We start from the raw sequence: 19,440 nt of genomic DNA on the forward strand, positions 1-19,440 counted from the left end.
CTTCTTCACCACTCTGTCCATCTATGACTCCATTTTCAAGGAGCTATGAATCTGTACCCCTAGTTCTCTTTGTTCTATAACTCTCCCCAATACCCTACCATTAACTGAGTAAGTCCTGTCCTGGTTCAATCTACCAAAATGCATCACTTCACATTTATCTAAATTAAATTCCAAATGCCATCCATCAGCTCACTGGCCCAATGGATCAAGATCCCATTGCAATTCTATACAACCTTCTTCACTGTCCACTATGCCCCCCAACTTGGTGACATCTGCAAACTTACTAACCGTGCCTCCTATACTCTAATCAAAATCACTAATATAACCGACAAATGACAGTGGATCCAGCCACTGTCAATCTGTGAGGCATAGCCCTCCAGTCTGAAAAACAACCCTCTACAGCCACCCTCTGTCTTCTGTCATCAAGTCAATTTTGTATCCATTTGGCCACCTCACCCTGATTTAACCTTATGCAACAACCTATCATGTGGTACCTTGTCAAAGGCCTCGCTAAAGTCCATGTAGACAACATCAACATCTACCTTCTTGGTTATCCCTTCAAAAAACTCAATCAAATTTGTGAGACATGATTTTAAACTCACAACGCCATACTGACTGTCCCTAATCAGTCCTTGCTTCTTTAAATGCCTGTAAATCCTGTCTCAGAATACCTTCTAACAACTTACCCATTACACATGTTAGGCTCACTGGCCTGTAGTTCTCAGGCTTTTCCCTGCAGCCCTTCTTAAACTCAAACTTCTGACTGCACCAAGAAATCAGCTTATCTAAATTAGAAGCATATTTAAAATCTCTGCCTCAGGGACGATCAAAGCACACCTAACCATATATTCTTAGACTGTTTTTCTATTAGACTTTATCTCCCCTTAATTCTGATATCAGCATGCGCACGTCTTGTGTGTTATGCACATACTTACGCAAGTATGCCTGTGTGCATGTGCCCAATTTACTTCATGAAAGCCAAATGTTTGATGTCGCATTTTCAATATTTTTCTCCGATTTTGAGTGTAATAAATTTGCCCTCTTTTGACTCCAAGAAACCCTTTATTTGATTAGATCCTTGTTACTCACAGCTAAATAGTTCAATACATTCTGATTTGGAAAAGTGAAAAATAAACTTAATCCTTTGTTGTGCCCAACCAAGAGGGGTGCCATTTCACCCCTTCTCACCTGGTCATAACTGATGACATGTGTGACTTTGATAACAGCATTCTGGTATTGAAAACAACGTTCCAGTATTTTGGCAATCAACCTGATCACAGAGATTCAAACGTGGAATTCCAGAAAAGATGATCATAAATTTGAGAGGAAACAACACACTCAATGACTTTAGTGAAGGGACGGAGATTGGGGATAGAGTGGAACTTTACAAGGACACAGGAGTCAGAGTTGTTATTCCTGAGAGGGGTGATGTTATAGATTAAAGGAGAGAGGGGAAGAACTTGGACAGAGAACATCAGCTAACCTGCGAGTCAGGATGGGAGTTGTGTGATCAGTACTTTAAAATCATAGAATCCCTACAGTACAGAAAGAGGCCATTTGGCCCATCGAGTCTGCACCGACCACAATCCCACCCAGACCCAATTCCCATATCCCTACTTATTTACCCACTAATCCCTCTAACCTACACATCTCAGGACATTAAGGGCAATTTTTAGCATGGTCAATCAACCTAACCTGCACGTTTTTGGACTGTGGGAGAAAACTGGAATACCCAGAGAAAACCCATGCAGACACAAGGAGAATGTCCAAACTCCACACAGACAGTGACCCAAGCTGGGAATCGAACCCAGGTCTATGGAGCTGTGAAGCAGCAGTGCTAACCACTGTGCCACTCACAAGTGGAAATAGGGTTACAGAATAGGTGTGTTTCACGGACAAGGCAAGACAATCTCAGAGGAGAGATTAGGGGTAATAGAAGGTAGCTTATGAAAATATATCAAGTCAGTTCAGGACTATATCAGGGTAGAAGGTGATGCTGGTAATGGAAGATTTAGAGGAAAGTCAGTTTGTGGGTTAAGGGATAGTCGTGAAGTGGAAGAGACATTGGAGATTGGATTATCTCAATGGTGAAGACTGGGAAATTCATCATCTGATTACATTGTTATTGGTGGTGAGGATGGGAGAGTGATTTAAGAATATGGCTTGCAGTAGGGATGCTGAGGTACCTATACCTACTTGTAAAAAGAAGTTATGGGTGTATAGTTCTATATCTCATTACCTCCCCTTCTTTCTCAATGTCCAAAACCACTCACCATTAATCACAAACTTGGATGATTCTTAAAGAAGAGATATTTCAGGTAAAAGCTAAGCACAATCCATCAAGATGGAAAGCCAGGGAACCAAAGCCAGGGTTCCTTGTATAATGAGTGAGATAGAAAATATGATGAAACATAAAAACAAGGTGCATGATGCATGGCAGCCGAATTCTTGAAGTGATAATCAGGCCAAATTGAGAAGAGAGTGATAAAGAGGGAAGTAAAACAGGCAAAGAAATAATATCAGGATAGAAGGGCAGTTAACATAAAATGGAACTCAAAAATCTTTACTGGCACTTAAACATAATAAGCAGGCGGTTCTAACGTACAGCTGTTCACCTGGACATTAAAACAAACTTTTTGATGTAATTAAAGCTCGACTCCAGATGGCAGTAAGAACTGAAAGACTATAAAAACAGAAAAGGTAACAGAAAAGCTGTGACAGGACAAAGGCAACAGGGAGGCTGTCAGGAAGAAATAACCACACATTGTTGGAAGGACAGATAGTGTGTGGATTCTTTATTTTGTACATAAGCAACATAGGTTGGCTTGCTACATAAGGTGGCATCTACACCATTGAACATGGAATCCCTGTATTCTCAACACTATAGTTAAAGCATCAACTTTGAGAAACTTGGGATGGGCAATAAGTTGGACCTTGCCATAGTCATCCAGATTCCAAAGATAAAATAAAAATGTATTTATAAACACCACAAAGGTTGGCTGCGAGCTAAAATCTCCACAGAACTTGATGCCATTATTTCAAGATAATAAAAGAAAATAATATTAAGCTTTTGATAAATACTCACGTAAAATCTTTGTCAGTGAAATTGAGATCTAAAGACAATTGGAAATCCATCTCATTCAGGGACTCTTCAATCTGGACATAAAATTGAAGTTACCATTATTTTTCCTTTCTTGACCAATTTATAATTTTTTACTTCAAATCAGCTCATATATGACAAATATTTTGTTCATTTTTGTAACTCAAGGTTTTGGTCGACAGTGTACCTTTTATGAATGTAATTCCTTACTAAAATATATAATTACTGAAACATTAAACATAAGAATAAAAGCAGTAAATAAAGCAACAATGAAAGGCTTTCCAAAACTGGGATGTTTACACTTATCCAGGACTATGAAATTCTGAGCATATATTGAAGTTAATGAAATCAGATTGAGTGCCATCTGCAACCTTATTATTGGGGACTGCATAGAGCTCAATCATTTTACTGAAACTTGGTTCACGGAAAGCAATGCCTTGCACTTACAAAATTTTCCCCACTCACCTATATTTGCCACTATCTTCCCCAAACATTCCACTGACAGTTGTTGTTACTACCAAACCACACTTCACCAGTTCTTGCCTTTACAGTACCTTTTCTTACTTTGAACACCACATCTTGTTTTAACTCTTTTCCCTTTAAACTCTCATTCACTGCCCAGTACCCACCCATTTCTTGCTGTGGTATCCTTCCCTCTTTCCTCTCCAGTTCCAGCACTACTGGACTTGCCATTCTTGGCAACTTCAATCTGAAACTGTGTTTCCTATTCTGATTTCACTGCTCTCCTGAAGTTTTTTTTCTCTACTTTAAATTCTCTGCTCCATATTCAATCATCCCAGCTCAATCTTTCTGTATCTCCAATCCATCACCTCAATCAGACAAGATCGTCAGAAATATCATCTTATTATGCCCTTTCAACCAGACTTCTATCTGCATCTGCCCCTGGAATATACTCTTACCTAAATTGTTCAAAATTGTACTTTCAAACACCTGATTGAGTGGTCTTCAATCCAGCATGTACCACGCTACTTAAGCAGCAGCAAAACCCTGATTCTTCCATTCTGTGGCCCTCCTCAGGCTTCCAACTTCACTCTCAGGTTCACAGTTTATCTGGCACATAATAGGTTTAGCAATTCATTGGTAGATCTGACTAAACCACATTCAACTTAACTGGAACTTAGTCTTCTGTCAAACTCTATCGAAAAGACAGCTCCAATTTATTTTAACTGGTGTCAATCTCCTTAAACAGTTCACCTCTGCTCATTCCTCCTCACTTTCCACAAGTGAGAAAAGGTCATAGACAGATTTGTCACTAAATTTGAAACTGTCTATTGAATTGCTTCTGTTCACTCCCCCTGCCTACCAAAATAGATTCCCCAAGATTCTCCTTTGCCCATCCCCTGAATTTGTCCTCTCCTCAGTTATTTTTTAAGAACCTCCATTATTACCAACTCCGAAACAGACACAACCCTCAACTCTTGTCCTTGCAAATTAACACACACCTCAACCTCATTTTCTTTTCCAAATCCATTAATTCACACAAGTCTCTCCAAATCTTTACTACAGCATTGACATAGTTCTCATCAGAAATATAAATGACATTAAAATCCTTTGTAATTGTGCTATAGTGCTTTTTTCTCAACCTCATTTCAGACAACGGCACAGTAACTCACTGCCGCTTTGGCAGCTTTGTCCTAGATGATGTCGAGCTTCCTGATGAAGCTGTACTCTTCCAGGATTGTGGAGAGTATTCCATCACACTCCTTGGAGATGGTGGACAGGCTTTGGGCAGTCAGGAGGTGAGTTACTCAGTACACCAATGACTTCCTGTTGTTCAGGAATGGATTTTTTTTTTGTGAGCATCTTTGGCTAGACCAGCATTTTTATTGTTCACCCCTAATTTCCCTCAAGGTGGTGATGGTGAGCTATCTTCTTGAACCACTGCAGTCTATATGGTGTAGCTACACCCAGGGTACTGCCTGGGAAGGAGCTCCAGGATTTTGACCCAGCGACAATGATGGAACAGCAAGACAGTTCCGAGTCAGAATAGTGTGTAGTTTGGACAGGAATTTGCAGCTGGTGGCATTCGCATGTATCTGCTGCCCTTGTCCTTCTAGGTGGTAGAGGCTGTGCATTTGGAAGGTACTGATGAAGGAGCCTTGGTGAGTGGCTACAGTGCATCTTGTAGATGGCACACACTGCTGCCACTATGTGTATCAGTGATGGGAAGAATGCATGTTTCAGGTAGTGGACAGACACCAATCAAGCAGGCTGCTTTGTCCTAGATGATGTCAAGCTTTCTAATGAAGCTGCACTCATCCAGGGTTGTGGAGAATATTCCATCACACTCTTGACCTATTCCTTGGAGATGGTGGACAGGCTTTAGGCAGTCAGGAAGTGAGTTATTCAGTCAGAATTCTTATCCTCTGATTTGCTCTTGCAGACGCAGTATTTATATGGCTGGTCCAAGTCACTTTCTGGTCAATACTAACCCCGAAGATGTTAAGGGGGGTTCAGCAACGGTAATGTCATTGACTGTCATGGCAAGATTGTTGGATTCTCTCTTGTTTGAGATAGTCATTGCCTGTGTTATGGAACAGATCAGAAACTCCAAAGCATGTTATGAAGTCTGACTTAACCCCAAGTTTTTTTATTTTTGGCATTGGTGTGAAAATAAGGTGTTTGACTCCAGCTGTGACACACTAGGAAGCTTTTATCAAACCAAACTTTATTTCAACAATACAGCTTAAATACAAATTAACTTAACTTTTAACAATTGAAATACTTAAACATGACTAGATATTATTCCTAACTGCTAACGTATCTCTATTAGTTCCAATTTAAGCAATATTTATATTCCTCGAACTCCTCTTCAAAATCCGTCAGCAACAAAACACAGGCTTACGTGGCCTGTCAGTCCTCAGCTGTTTTGAGAGAAAGAGAGACCTTATGCTCCTTGCAGACCCAAGCAGAATCTGCTCATTTTCTCTAAGCATAGTTCCTCACATTAGCTCATGACCCGGGTTTTGTGAATAAACCTAATCAAAACCTACTCTGAAACCCAAGGAGACAACACAAAAAATAAACAAAACTGCAATAACTCAGATTAACATAAATACCCCAATTTCTGGGGTCAATTATTCGTCTACATTCTCAGTATGCAAGCTGCTTGGAGGAAACAGATTGGCATCAATTAAACAAAGCAGGCTCTTAACATGTCCTTCACAACAACCATGATATAAATACATTTCTTAAAGGCATACTATCATCACACCTGGCACTTGTGTGGCTCAAATGATACTTTCCACTATGAGCCCAATCATTTATGTTGTGCAGGTCTTGCTGCATATGGGCATAGACTGCACCAGTTCCTGAGTCGTCGTGAATGGTGCTGAGCGTTGTGCAATCATCAGCAAACATTTACACTTCTGATCTGATGACAGAAGGAAGGTAATTTATAAACTAAAATTGGTTGGGCCGAGGACTTGAAGAACATCGGTAATGATGTCCTGGATTAAAATTATTGACCACCAACAACCAACTTCCTTTGTGCTAAGTATGACTCCAACCACTGGGGAATTTCCAGCCGCCACACCACTCCCCCCTTCGATTAACATTGATTCCAGTTTTGCTAGGGCTCCTTGATGCCACACTTGGTCAAATATGGTCTTGACGTCAAGGGCAGTCAATCCCATCTCACCTCCTGAGTTTAGCTCTATTGTTCATGCTTGATCCAAGTCTGTAATGAGTTCAGGAGCTGAGTGGCCATGGCAGAACCCAAACTGAGTGCCTGTGAGCAGGTTGTTCTTAAGTGCCACTTGCTAGCAATGTTAATAACCCATTCAACATTTATGGACAATTCAGAGTAGACTAACGGGGCAATAATTGGCCAGTTTGGATCTGCCACAGCATCTGGAACAATCTTTCTCTACCTAATGTAGATATGTTACTTCTAAAACCCATAGTATTAATCTTTGCTCCCACCTCTTTATTGCCTCCATACTTTGATGTCATCATCCACAGGCATTAGGTCAAGTTTTATGTGTACAATGTCTACACTGAGCCCCATTTCTCTACCATAATTCATGTTACCTTTAGCCAGCTCAATTCTGTTTGACGGCATGCCTGACATCCATTCATTAGGATCTTATAGCATAGCAAAAATATATTTGGGCCATCCCCTTCGAAATAACTGCTCAATTTCATCCCAATTTCCAGCTTTTTTATCCATAGCCTTGCAAAGTAGTCTTATTCAGGAAATGTTGAATTGCCTTTCAAAGTTTCTATAAACTAAACTCAATTTGGGGGCAGGGGCTCACGGAATGGGAGATTTGGGAAGTAATACTAAAAAGGACAAGGCAATAGAGCAGGGTAGCAATGCGGGCGGTGTGACATGAAAGGACAAAGTATATAAATAAGATTGCACCAGCAAATAAGGTCAAAGTAGAGAAAAAAGGCAAAAAAGACTGAATTAAAAGCTCTTTAACTGAATACATGCATTTGTGTCAAGATGGATGAGTTGATAGGACAATTAGAAAATAAATCAGTCTGATGTAATAGCCATTAGAGACATGGTTGCAAGGTAACCAAGACTGGGAACTAAAACTTCAAGGGCCTCTGACATTTCATAAAAATAAGAAAAAAGGCTACAGGAGGTGGGACAGCTAATAAAAGGATGAAATCAGAACAATAGACAGAAATTATCTCGATTCAGAGGATCAAAATTTACTTGGATGGAGATAAGAAATAACAAAGAAAAGTCACTGGTGAGAGCAGTTTATTGGCCCTGACAGTAGCTACATATTAGGATGGGAGTATAAATCAAGAAAAAAACAGGCTTGTAATGTAATTGGCAAAGTTAGCCTGAAGGACGAGTTCACAAAGCTCATTGTATTTTGGACAGTTTCTTAGAAGAATGGATACAGGGTTCGGATGGGGGATTGGGCTTAGGTAGGCTGCTCTTTCAAAGGACTGGTGCAGACTTGATGGGCCAAACAGTCTCTTCTATACTGTAGGGATTCTATAAACATGTTCTGAAACCAACCACAGAACACAATGCATCAAAATAGTTTATGGCCAGCTATAAAGAAAGGACAAGGACGAACCATACAAACATAAGATTGCACCAGCATATGAGGCCAAAATGGGAAAAATTACAAAAGAAAATGAATCTGATATAATAGTCATTACAAAGTCACGGTTGCAGAGTGTGTTGAAGTGTCATTAATTGATCCTGTTTATTTCACATCTAGGTCTAGCAATATGTAATAATATTAATTAATGTAATAATATTAATTAATGCCTCAGAGCAAACGAATCTTCTAAGTGCTAACGTGCTAAAATTGTACGTTCAGTTTAAGCATAAAAAATGCGGATCTGAAACTAGTGTTTTAAACTTAAAGGCAATTACAAGGGCATCAAGACAGAGTTGGCTAAAGTCAAAGGATAAGACAGTAGAGAAACAGTGGCAAACATTTAGGAGATAGTTCATAACTCAGATATATTCCATTGAAAAAAACAGACTCGACAAGAGTGGGCTGAATGGCCTACTTCTCCTCCTATATCTTATGGTCTAACGATGCATCATCCTTGGCTAAGATTCATCAAAATGAAGAAATAGATGTACACTGCTGTGAATATTAGTGGTTGGCCAGAAGACTTAGAAAAATCTTAAACAAGCAAAGGGTGAATAAAAAAAGGTAGAAGCTAAAACACGAGAGAAAATTAGCAAGCAAGATGAAAAGAGGTAATAAAAGCTTCTACAAGCACATAATAGGGAAAAGAACAAAACTGAGTACTGATCCTTAGAGGGAAATTAATATAAGAAACAAAAGGTGGAGACAAATATTTTTCACCTGTCTTAATAACAGAAGAGCATCCCACGAAATGTAGAAAAGCAGGGGATAAGGAACTTAAAGCAGTGACAATCACCAGAATAAAAGGTACTAGAAAAACTGATAGGGCTAAAGGCTGAGAAGTGTTTTGGACCTACTGGCCTGAATCCTAGCATACTAGACAAAGTGGCTACAGAGATAATGATAGAGTCGGTTGTCTACTATCTCAAAGTCTTTTCTTCTGTGGGGCTTAGCATTTCTATAGCCCTGAATCACCTAGCCATCTAGGTAAGCTATTAAAATTTCTAATGCAGTCATCTAAGTAATCTGTTTCTATTCCTAGAGCAATGCCCACCTGATCATCTTAAAATGCTGTCATGCCTTTGAAATGCCCTGATCACTTTTAGAGGCCTGCCTACTCCTGGAAATCTTGTTGCTAGGGAGATTTCTGCCTCTCAGGCCTTTTTATAGTTGCTAGGCAGATTTTTATCTTTAATTCTTGTTACTGTTGCTGCTAGGCAAATCCTTGTTACTGCTGCTGCAAGGCAAACCCTTGATAGTGCCATTCCAATGAAGATGTGTTTCCCCTGGAAATTGACAGAGATGAAAACGAGAGCTGGACCTTGTGGAAATCCCATGGAAGCATTATTTGTTTGGTAGACATGAGGTGTTGTTAAATTGAACTCAACTGCACAAGTTGCTGAGTTTATCATACAAATTCAGACAACAGGGGTGTATCTGGACCACTATGATACAGTGACTTGGTGCAAATATCTATGGCTTTCTTGAGCGTTACATTAATGAACAGACTAGCAATGTCGAACGAGCAAATGGGCATGGCATTGCTATTGATGTACAAGTCCTGTACAGCCTTAACTAATCTGAAAAAATTAACTATCTCAACTATTTGATCAATTTATGTTGTACAGGTCAACTAAGACAGGCCATAAAGGGGCATCATTTTTGTGTATTTTGAGCAGAACATGTCTCTGGATACAACGAGCCACGAGGACAAATGCTATCATAGACACAATCTGGCAGTTTGAATGCTTACACAAGTCCAACACGCATTTTGTAACTTGCTTTTGAGTACGCTGTGCAGTCATGCTTAGTGGCAGATCCAATGGATTTGAATTTGGACCCAGCATTAAGAACAGCGCTCATTTTGGCAAAGTGGTCACACTTCAAGATGACTATTCCAGTTCCCTTGCTGAGCTTATAGGCGTGTATGTCTGGATTGGCCTCAAGATATAGCAATGTTATCTGATATTTTTGCTGCATGTGAAAGTATGCCAAGTCATTGGGTATTTTGCAATATGCATGCACTAGATCAACTAGACATATTTTCAAGGGTTCAACATCTTTAGTGGATGCTAGTTTGTGGCAGGAAAGTTGGGAATAGAGATGTCTGAACTCAGAAAATGTGGAACAAATGTATATCAAAATTGACACCACACACTAACAAATCCCTTTCTTTCAGAGAGTACACGCTCAGAGACAGTTACTAATTGTTTGACACTTAAGTGAGTTTATAGTCTGGGCATGTTTCAAATGGGATTGTTTATTGTGCGGTGATCTATTAAAGCAATAAAATGTCACAAGTGGAGCAAATCAAAAATGAAAGAAGGCTGCGCCCCTCAGAGTACTCAAGTTTACATAAGGTACTTGTCTTTTGAAAATCCACATATAGAATATCTGCTGCAACTTCTCTGTTCACCAATTAAGTCAATTAGGAAGCCAAAACATGATTGCCTTGAACAAAACCATGCTGGCTGTTGCTTCCTAACCAAGATTTCTCCAGCTGAGAATTCATTTATCCATGACCATGGTCTCTAGCTGCCTTTGCAAACATGCTCACATCCCATGAAGGAATAAAGGTTAGATGAACTAGCTTGTAGTTACCAGATTTATTCCCTCCTCTCCCCTTTTTTGATCTGAATCACCTAGACCCTTTTCTCTCAGACATGCATTCTGTAAACTTTACACTCTGTGGCCAAGGCTTTTGTTACTCACATCATGTCAGTTCCTTACATGTCGCTCCTTGGGATGATTTTCTACATTAAAGGCACTTTATAAATACAAGCATTGTTGGGCAACAACGTTAATATTAAATAAAGTAGAACTTGATTTATTTATAACCATTTCAATAAATCTAAGTGAATGAATGTGTACAATCTGAAGTTTTTTTTACCTTCTTGCTATCAAGCAACATTTTAACTTTGAGGAGTAACACGTCATTAACCATGATCTCTTCGTTTTTATAAAGAATCTGAAAGGTTTTACTGCAGACTGTACAATCATGGGCAGCAGGAGGAAAAGCGAGTTCAGAACCTAGCAAAGGAAAATAAATAGAACAAGCATTACAATTTTTAGTTTCACATGAAACAAACACTAGTATTTATTATTTACTAAGCTGGAATTTCAAGTTGATTTTGGTATTTTAAAACAATACAATATATTAAAAGTATGGAATATTAAAAAAAATCAACTAACATATCACATTTGCTGAAATATTTCAGTGTTTCACATGCAATGAAATACTTTGTAAGGCTGTACAGCTTTTCAATATAGATCATCCACTTGGGACAGAATAATATCCCTCAGCATCATGAAGTGGATGAACCAGCATGTATATAGTAAGCAGGTAGTAATAGATGGGATGGGGGCAAAGATGATAATATATCCTTAGAGGCCAATTTGTTATTGCTTTTATTGAGGACGCAAAATATAGATAGTTCTAGAGATGGTAGATGTAATGAATGAGGTGAAAGTTAATAGGCAGGATGTATGGGAAAGAGTGGCTGTTTCAGCTGGTTTGCCTCCCCGGTTGCTAAAGGGAGGCAACTTGGGAGTGGAGAGAGCAGAATGACAGGCCATAGGTTTCTTTTGGTGGAGAGACAAGTGTCAGAGAATAGAAAGGTGGCAAATGTGAGTCAAGAAAAGGTGCAAGGGCATTCCTAGTAACCACAAGCTAATTAGTTTAACCAGGTCTACCTGATGTGCTGCAGGAAAGGATGTCCTGAGGCATGGTACATTGGGGAAACCATGCAGATGCTTCAACAATGGATGAATAAAAACCACTCGACAATCATCAAGCAGGAGTGTTCTCTTCCTATTGGGGAACACTTCTGCAGTTACGGTCTTTCAGCCTCCGATCCTCGGGTAAGCTGTCTTCACGACACACGACAACGCAAGAGTCACTGAGCAGAAACTGATAGCCAAGTTCTGCACACAAGGACAGCCTCAACTGGGATTTTGGGTTCATGTCACATTATCTGTAACCCCCCATGACTTGCCTAGGCTTGCAAAATTTCGCTAACTGTCTGGCTGGAGACAATACACATCTCTTTAACCTGTGCTTAACCCTCTCTCCGTTCACATTATCGGTACCTTTAAGGCTTGATCACCTGTAAAGATCACATTCCAATCATTATTTTGAAAACTGAATTTGTTCTTTATATGCCCAGTTTGTAAACAGAACTCCCACTCACCTGACGAAGGAACAGTGCTCTGAAAGCTTGTGGCTTGTGCTACCAAATAAACCTGTTGGACTTTAACCTGGTGTTGTGAGACTTCTTACAGTAGTTTAACCAGTGCAAACCTATGTACAGTTTTGGTCTCCTTACTTGAGAAAGAATGTACTGGCACTGGAGGTGGTGCAGAGGAGATTCACTAGGTTGATTCCAGAGTTGACAGGGTTGGCTGATGACTGAGTAGACTGGGGCTATACTCATTGGAATTCTGAGAGATCTTACAGAAACATATATGATGGGAATAGATAAGATAGAAGCAGGGAAGTTGTTTTCACTGTGGGTGAAACTAGAACTAGGGGGCATAGCCTCAAAATAAGGGGGAGCAGATTTAGGACTGAGTTGAGGAGGAACTTCTTCACACAAAGGGTTGTGAATCTGTGGAATTCCCTGACCAGTGAAGCAGTTGAGGCTGCCTCATTGAATGTTTTTAAGGCAAGGATAGATAAATTTTTGAACAGTAAAGGAATTAAGGGTTATGGTAAGCAGGCAGGTAAGTGGAGCTGAGTCCACAAAAAGATCAGCCATGATCTTATAGAATGGCAGAGCAGGCTCAAGGGGCCAGGTAGCCTACTGCCGCTCCTAGTTCTTATGTTCTTATTAACACCTATGGTAAGATTGTAAAAAGAATAAAGACAAAATTTAAGATGGTGAAAGTGGATACAATCATTTTCAAACAAAAAACTAAATAAACACTTTCAGGGGATGCAACAGGGAGCAGGACTACTCTACAGCATTCACTCAATGGGTCAAATAACCTCCTTTTGTGCCATTATGATTATGACTCCATGACAATGTGACTCCATGAATCACTTGAGTCAAGAATGAAGTCCAGGACATTGGAGAAAAAACACTTCCTCCACCTTATCCTCTATCATGCAGAATCTTTAATATCCATTTCAAAGACAGTTGTAAATGGTTTAATATCTGATAGTATAAATACTTATACAAATACATTATATTGCAAATACATAAACAAGCTCAAAAACTTGAACTGAGAAAAACGGCCAAGTTCAATGCAAGCTTGATAAAACATAAGTTCAAGTTTTAAACCTATGGCATGCAAAAAGTGATGATTTAACTGTACTTTACTGATTAACTGTAGGCAATATAAATACGAGAATAGTTGATATCTTTTGAATTATTTCCATCAATTGAACATGTCAGTAGACATTGGCCCAGGTCTGATGAGGAGTGGTTCCATCATCAGATTGCTACCACATCCAGAAATTTCCCCTACCTGACCCTTTTCTACATTTCTAAAGACTGTCATAAGGCCATAAGATAGAAAAGCAGAATTAGGCCACTTGGCCCATCGAGTCTGCTCCGCCATTCAATCATGGCTAATTTTTTTTTTCTCTCATCCCCATTCTCCTGCCTTTTCTTCATAACCCCTGATCCCCTTATTAATCAAGAACCTATCTCTGTCTTCAAGATACTTAATGATCTGGCCTCCACAGCCTTCTGCAGCAAAGAATTCCACAGGTTCATCACTCTCAGGCTGAAGAAATTCCTCTTCATCTCTGCGTTAAAGGATCATCCCTTCAGCCTGAGGTTGTGCTCTGTTCTAGTTTTTCCTAGTAGTGGAAACTTTCTTTCTACATCCACTCTATCCAGGCCTCACAGTATCCGGTAAGTTTCAATGAGATCCCCCTTCATCTTTCTAAAGTCCAATGAGTACAGACCCAGAGTCCTCCACCGTTCCTCATATGACAAGCTCTTCATTCCAGAGATCATTCTTGCAAACCTCCTCTGGATCCTTTCCAAGGCAGCACATCCTTCCTTAGGGGTCCAAAAGTGTTCACAATACTCCAAATGGGGTCTGACCAGAGCCTTATACAACCTCAGAAGTACATCCCTGTTTTTGTATTCTAGGCCTCTCGACATGCGAACATTGCATCTAATAGAACATAGAACATTACAGCGCAGAACAGGCCCTTCGGCCCACGATGTTGCGCCGACCAATTAAAAAGCAATGACCCTCTAACCTAAACCAATCCCTTTCCATCCATAAACCTATCCAGAGATCTCTTAAACACCCCCAAACTAGGCGCATTTACAACTGCAGCAGGCAGGGCATTCCAATCCCTCACACACCCTCTGGGTAAAGAACCTACCTCTGACATCCGTCCTATAACTACCACCCCTTAATTTAAAGCTATGCCCCCTCGTGCTAGCTTTCTCCATCCGAGGAAAAAGGCTATCACTGTCCACCCTATCTAAACCTCTAATCATCTTATATGTTTCAATAAGGTCCCCTCTTAGCCGCCTTCTTTCCAACGAAAACAACCTCAAATCCCTCAGTCTCTCCTCATAGGACCTCCCCTCCATATCAGGCAACATCCTGGTAAACCTCCTCTGCACCCTCTCCAATGCTTCCACATCCTTCCTATAATGTGGGGACCAGAACTGCACACAATACTCCAAGTGCGGCCGCACCAGAGTTTTGTACAGTTGCAACATGACGCTGCGGCTCCTAAACTCAATCCCCCTACCAATAAACGCCAAGACACCGTATGCCTTCCTAACAACCTTATCTACTTGATTCCCAACTTTCAGGGATCTATGTACACATACACCTAGATCCCTCTGCTCATCAACACTATTCAGAGTCCTACCGTTAGCCCTACACTCTACACATCTATCTTCCTAAATGCTGACTGAACCTGCACGTTAACCTTGAGGATCTTGAACAACGACTCCCAAGTCCCTTTATGTTTCTGATTTCCTAAGCATTTTCCCATTTAGAAAATAGTCTATGCCTCCGTTCCTCCTTCCAAAGTGCATAACCTCACACTTTTCCACACTGTATTCCATCTGCCACTTTGGCTATTCTCCTACCCTGTTCAAATCCTTCTGTAGCCTCCCCGCCACCGCACCCCCCCGCCCCCCCCAAATTCCTCAATCCCTCTACATATTTTTGTATATCTGCAAACTTAGCAACAGTGCCTTCAGTTCCTTCCTCCAAATTGTTAATGTGTCTTGTGAAAAATTGTGATCCCACCACTGACACCTGAGGCACACCACTAGACACCAGCTGCCATCCTGAGAAAGACCCCTTTATCCCCACTCTCTGCCTTCCGCAAGTCAACCAATCCTCTATCCATGCCAGGATCTTATCTGTAACACCATGGGCACTTAACTTATTTAACAGTCTCCGATGCGGCACCTTGTCAAAGGCCTTCTGGAAATCTAAATAAATCACGTCCACTGATTTTCCTTTATCTAGCTTCCTTGTTACCACCTCAAAGAACTTTTCAGATTTGTCAGACATGACCTCCCCTTAAAACCGTGCTGACTTAGTCCTACTTTATCATGCACTTCCAAGTACTCTGCGATCTCATCTTTAACAATGACTCTAAAATCTTGCCAATGACCGAAATCAGACAAGTTGGCCTACAATTTCCCATCTACTGCCTCGCTCCCTTCTGAAACAGCGGTATTACATTAGCTACTTTCCAGGGCTCTGGAAAGACCCTCCCTGCATCAGTGATTCCTGAAAGATCACCACCAATGCCTTCACAATTTCCTCAGCTATCTCTTTTACAAACCTGGGGTGTAGTCCATCGGTCCAAGTGATTTACCCACCTTCAGGCCTTTCAGTTGCCCCAGAACCTGCTCCTTAGTGATGGTCACTACACTCAATTATGCTCCTCGACTCTCCTGGAGCTCTGACATCCCACTGGTGTCTTCCACTATGAATACTGATGCAAAGTAACTATTCAATTCCTCTGCCATTGCTTTGTTTTCTATTATCACTTCTCCAGCTTCATTTTCCAATGGTCCAATGGTTATTTTTGCCTCTCACCTTTTATATGTTTTATATAATGAAAAAACTCTTCCTATCTTATTTTATATTACTAGCTAGCTTACACTCATACTTCATCTTTTCCCCCCGCTTATTGCTTTTTTAGTTGTCCTCTGCTTGTTTTTAAAGTCTTCCCAATCCTCTGGCTTCCCACTAATCCTTGCCACCTGATATGCTTTTTCTTTTGCTTTTATGCTGTACTTGACTTCCCTCATTAATCGTGGATGCCTCGTCCTACCCTTAGCGTATTTCCTCCTCCTTGGGATGAATTTCTGTTGTGCCCCCTGTATAACTCTCAAAAACACCTGCCATTGCTGTTCCGCTGTCTTTCCTGCCAAGCTCCCTTTCCAATCAACTTTGGCCAGTTATTTCCTCCTTTGTAGTTACCTTTATTTAATTGTAATACCGTTATATCTGACTCCAGCTTCTCCCTCTCAAACTGCAGGGTAAGTTCTATCATATTGTGGTTACTGCTCCCTAAGGGTTCCTTCACCTTAAGTTTTCTTTGTCTTCTGAACCCAGTCTCACTAAGCACAGTGGCCCTAGGAGAACTTCATCAGATTGCAAGAGGGGGAGGCGGGGAACCCTAATGACATTAACTGACATTTAACTTGTGGGGTGTTTAAACGTAGTCTGAACGCTGGCAAGTGAATGAAGGTGTGAATGAATGGGTGAGGTGGGTAACTAGGCAAAATGGATTAAGTGGGTAGGGAGTAGATCAGTAAGAATAAAGTTTGAAGAGGCAAGCCATTTAGGATTGACGAGGAAGAATTTCTTCATTCAGAGAGTGCTGAATCTTTGGAATTCTCTGCCCCACAGGGCTCTGGAAGCTCAGTCACTGAATATATTCAAGGCAAACTTCACACAGTAAAGACATTAATGGATACAAGGAGTAAGCTCGAAAATGGCATTGGGAAAAATGATTAGCTATGATCCATAAGACATTGGAGCAGAATTAGGCCATTTGGCCCATCGAGTCTGTTCCACCATTCAATCATGGCTGATATTTTTCTCACCCCCATTCTCCTGTCTTTTCCCCATAACCCCTGATCCCCTTATTAATCAAGAATCTATCTGTCTTAAAGACACTCAATGATCTGGCCTCCACAGCTTTCTGCAGCAAAGAGTTCCACAGATTCACCACTCTGGCTGAAAAAATTCCTCCTCATCTCTGTTTTAAAGGATCGTCCCTTTAGTTTGAGGTTGTGCCCTTTGGGTCTAGTTTTTCCTACAAGTGGAAATATCCTCTCCACGTCCACTCTATCCAGGCCTCGCAGTATCTTGTAAGTTTCAATAAGATCCCCCCTTCATCCTCCTAAACTCCAATGAGTACAGCCCCAGAGTCCTCAACCGTTCCTCACATGACAAGCTCTTGTGAACCTCCTCTAGACTCTTTCCGAGGCCAGCATATTCTTCCTTAGACACGGGATCCAAAGCTGCTCACAATACTCCAAATGGTGTTGACCAGAGCCTTATACAGCCTTGGAAATACTTGCCTGCTCTATTTGAGCAAAGAGTAGGCTCAATGGCCTACTCCTATTTTCTATGCTCCTATGTCTCAAGAAACAGGAGAATCATCCATCAGCAGTTGAATTATCCTGGGAAAATTCTGTAGAGGTCTGATGTCATGGCATTCACAAGTTCCAACCGTCTAGAGACCAGATGATTTGGCCCATTACTTCTCTCTCCTGCATAGAATCATGAATCAAATGCAGGCTGCACCGATCTTCAAGGAACTTAATCCTCATTAGACTACACTTAGCAATTTGAATACCTAAATACCAATAGTTTACATTCCTTATTATGTAATTTAATTTAATTGCTTCCAAACAATAAATCAGTTTGGCACAGTAGGGTAAGCCCAGTCATTTGGATAGTTCAGATTTCTCAGTTTATGCAATATTCTTTCTTCCCCCTTCTCCACTCAACTAAATATGAAAATCAACATGAAAATGTTTTACAATTATATAAGGGGTGACTGGGCCGACCTGACCTCTATAAATAAGAATAATTAAATAATGATATGCTGAATAATTATTTTGTTCAACTGGTTACAGAGGGGAAGAATTTGGAATTCTGGAAATCCCAAGGAAACTAATATTGAACCATGGACAGGATTCATGAAATTAGCAAAACCAAAAGCTGAGATCATTCAGCTCCTGATCTTATTATAGCCTTGGTCCAAACATGGACAAAAAAGCTGAACTGGAGAGGTAGATGGAAGAGACTGTTCTTGACATCAAGGAAACCACATTTGACCTATTGTAAGAAGATCAAAGTCAATGGAAAATCAGGAAGAAATTATGGGCAGCACAGTGAATGGGCAGCACAATGACAGTGGTTAACACTGCTGTTGCACATTAACAGGAACTCAAGTTCAATTCTGGCCTTGAATCACTGTCTGCATGGAGTTTGCACGTTGTCCCTGTGTCTGTACGAGTTTCCTCTGGATGTTCTGGTTTCCTCTCACAGGGTAAATACATGGAATTACATGGATAGGGCCTTTGTGAGATTGTTGTCGGTGCAGATTCAATGGGCTGAATGGCCTCTCTCTGCTCTGTAGGGATTCAGTAATTCGATTGAAAAAAATTTTCACTGGTTGGAGTCATACCTAACACAGAAAAATGGCTGTGGTTTTTAGAGATCAATCATCTCAGTCCAGGGACATCACTGCAGGATTCCCATAGGGAAGTGTCATAGGTCCAACATCTTGAATTGTTTCATCAATAACTTTCCGTCCATCATAGGATGGGAAGTGAAAATGTTCACTGATGATTGCGTAATGTTCAGCACCATTCATGAGTCTTTGCATATGTCCATGTCCATAAACATGAAGACTTATGCCAACAGTAGTTTCTCAATTTAGGAACTACTCCTTCAGTTCAGAGAGAGCCAGTATGAATTTGTAAAGGATATGTTATGCCAAATGAATCTAACTTGATTTCATGAAAAGGTGACAATGTGAAGAACAAAGGATGTCCATTGGTATTAATAATATCAAATGCCTCAGTGAAGTCAATTAAGTTCTTCATTAAAGAAGAACTGTTAGCTAAAGTTGAATTTCAAGGATTTGAAGATAAATCATTGACCTAACGCTTGAATCATCATGACAGAGAAGGCTATTCAGCCCAACAAGTCTTTGCTTGCAATCTACAGAGCAATCCAGTCAGTCTCATTCCCCTGCTCTTTCCCACAGCTCTGCAGCAA

The 19,440-nt window shown here is 40.5% G+C and overlaps 1 protein-coding gene across 6 annotated transcripts in view; it reads right to left on the minus strand.

Moving 5' to 3' along the window:
- Window positions 1-19,440, minus strand: part of fam135a (family with sequence similarity 135 member A) — a 193,127-nt gene that overhangs the window by 119,743 nt on the left and 53,944 nt on the right. For all 6 annotated transcript variants that reach the window (XM_080191972.1, XM_080191973.1, XM_080191971.1 and 3 more), the window contains 2 exons: window positions 11,087-11,226; window positions 3,086-3,156 (listed from right to left, as the gene is read on the minus strand). In XM_080191972.1, the coding sequence (XP_080048098.1) occupies window positions 3,086-3,156; window positions 11,087-11,226 (211 nt within the window). The remainder of the gene's footprint in view (window positions 1-3,085; window positions 3,157-11,086; window positions 11,227-19,440) is intronic.

The sequence above is a fragment of the Carcharhinus amblyrhynchos genome, chromosome 7 (assembly GCF_965287045.1).
Source record: "Carcharhinus amblyrhynchos chromosome 7, sCarAmb.v2.hapA, whole genome shotgun sequence".
Lineage (NCBI taxonomy): Eukaryota > Metazoa > Chordata > Chondrichthyes > Carcharhiniformes > Carcharhinidae > Carcharhinus > Carcharhinus amblyrhynchos.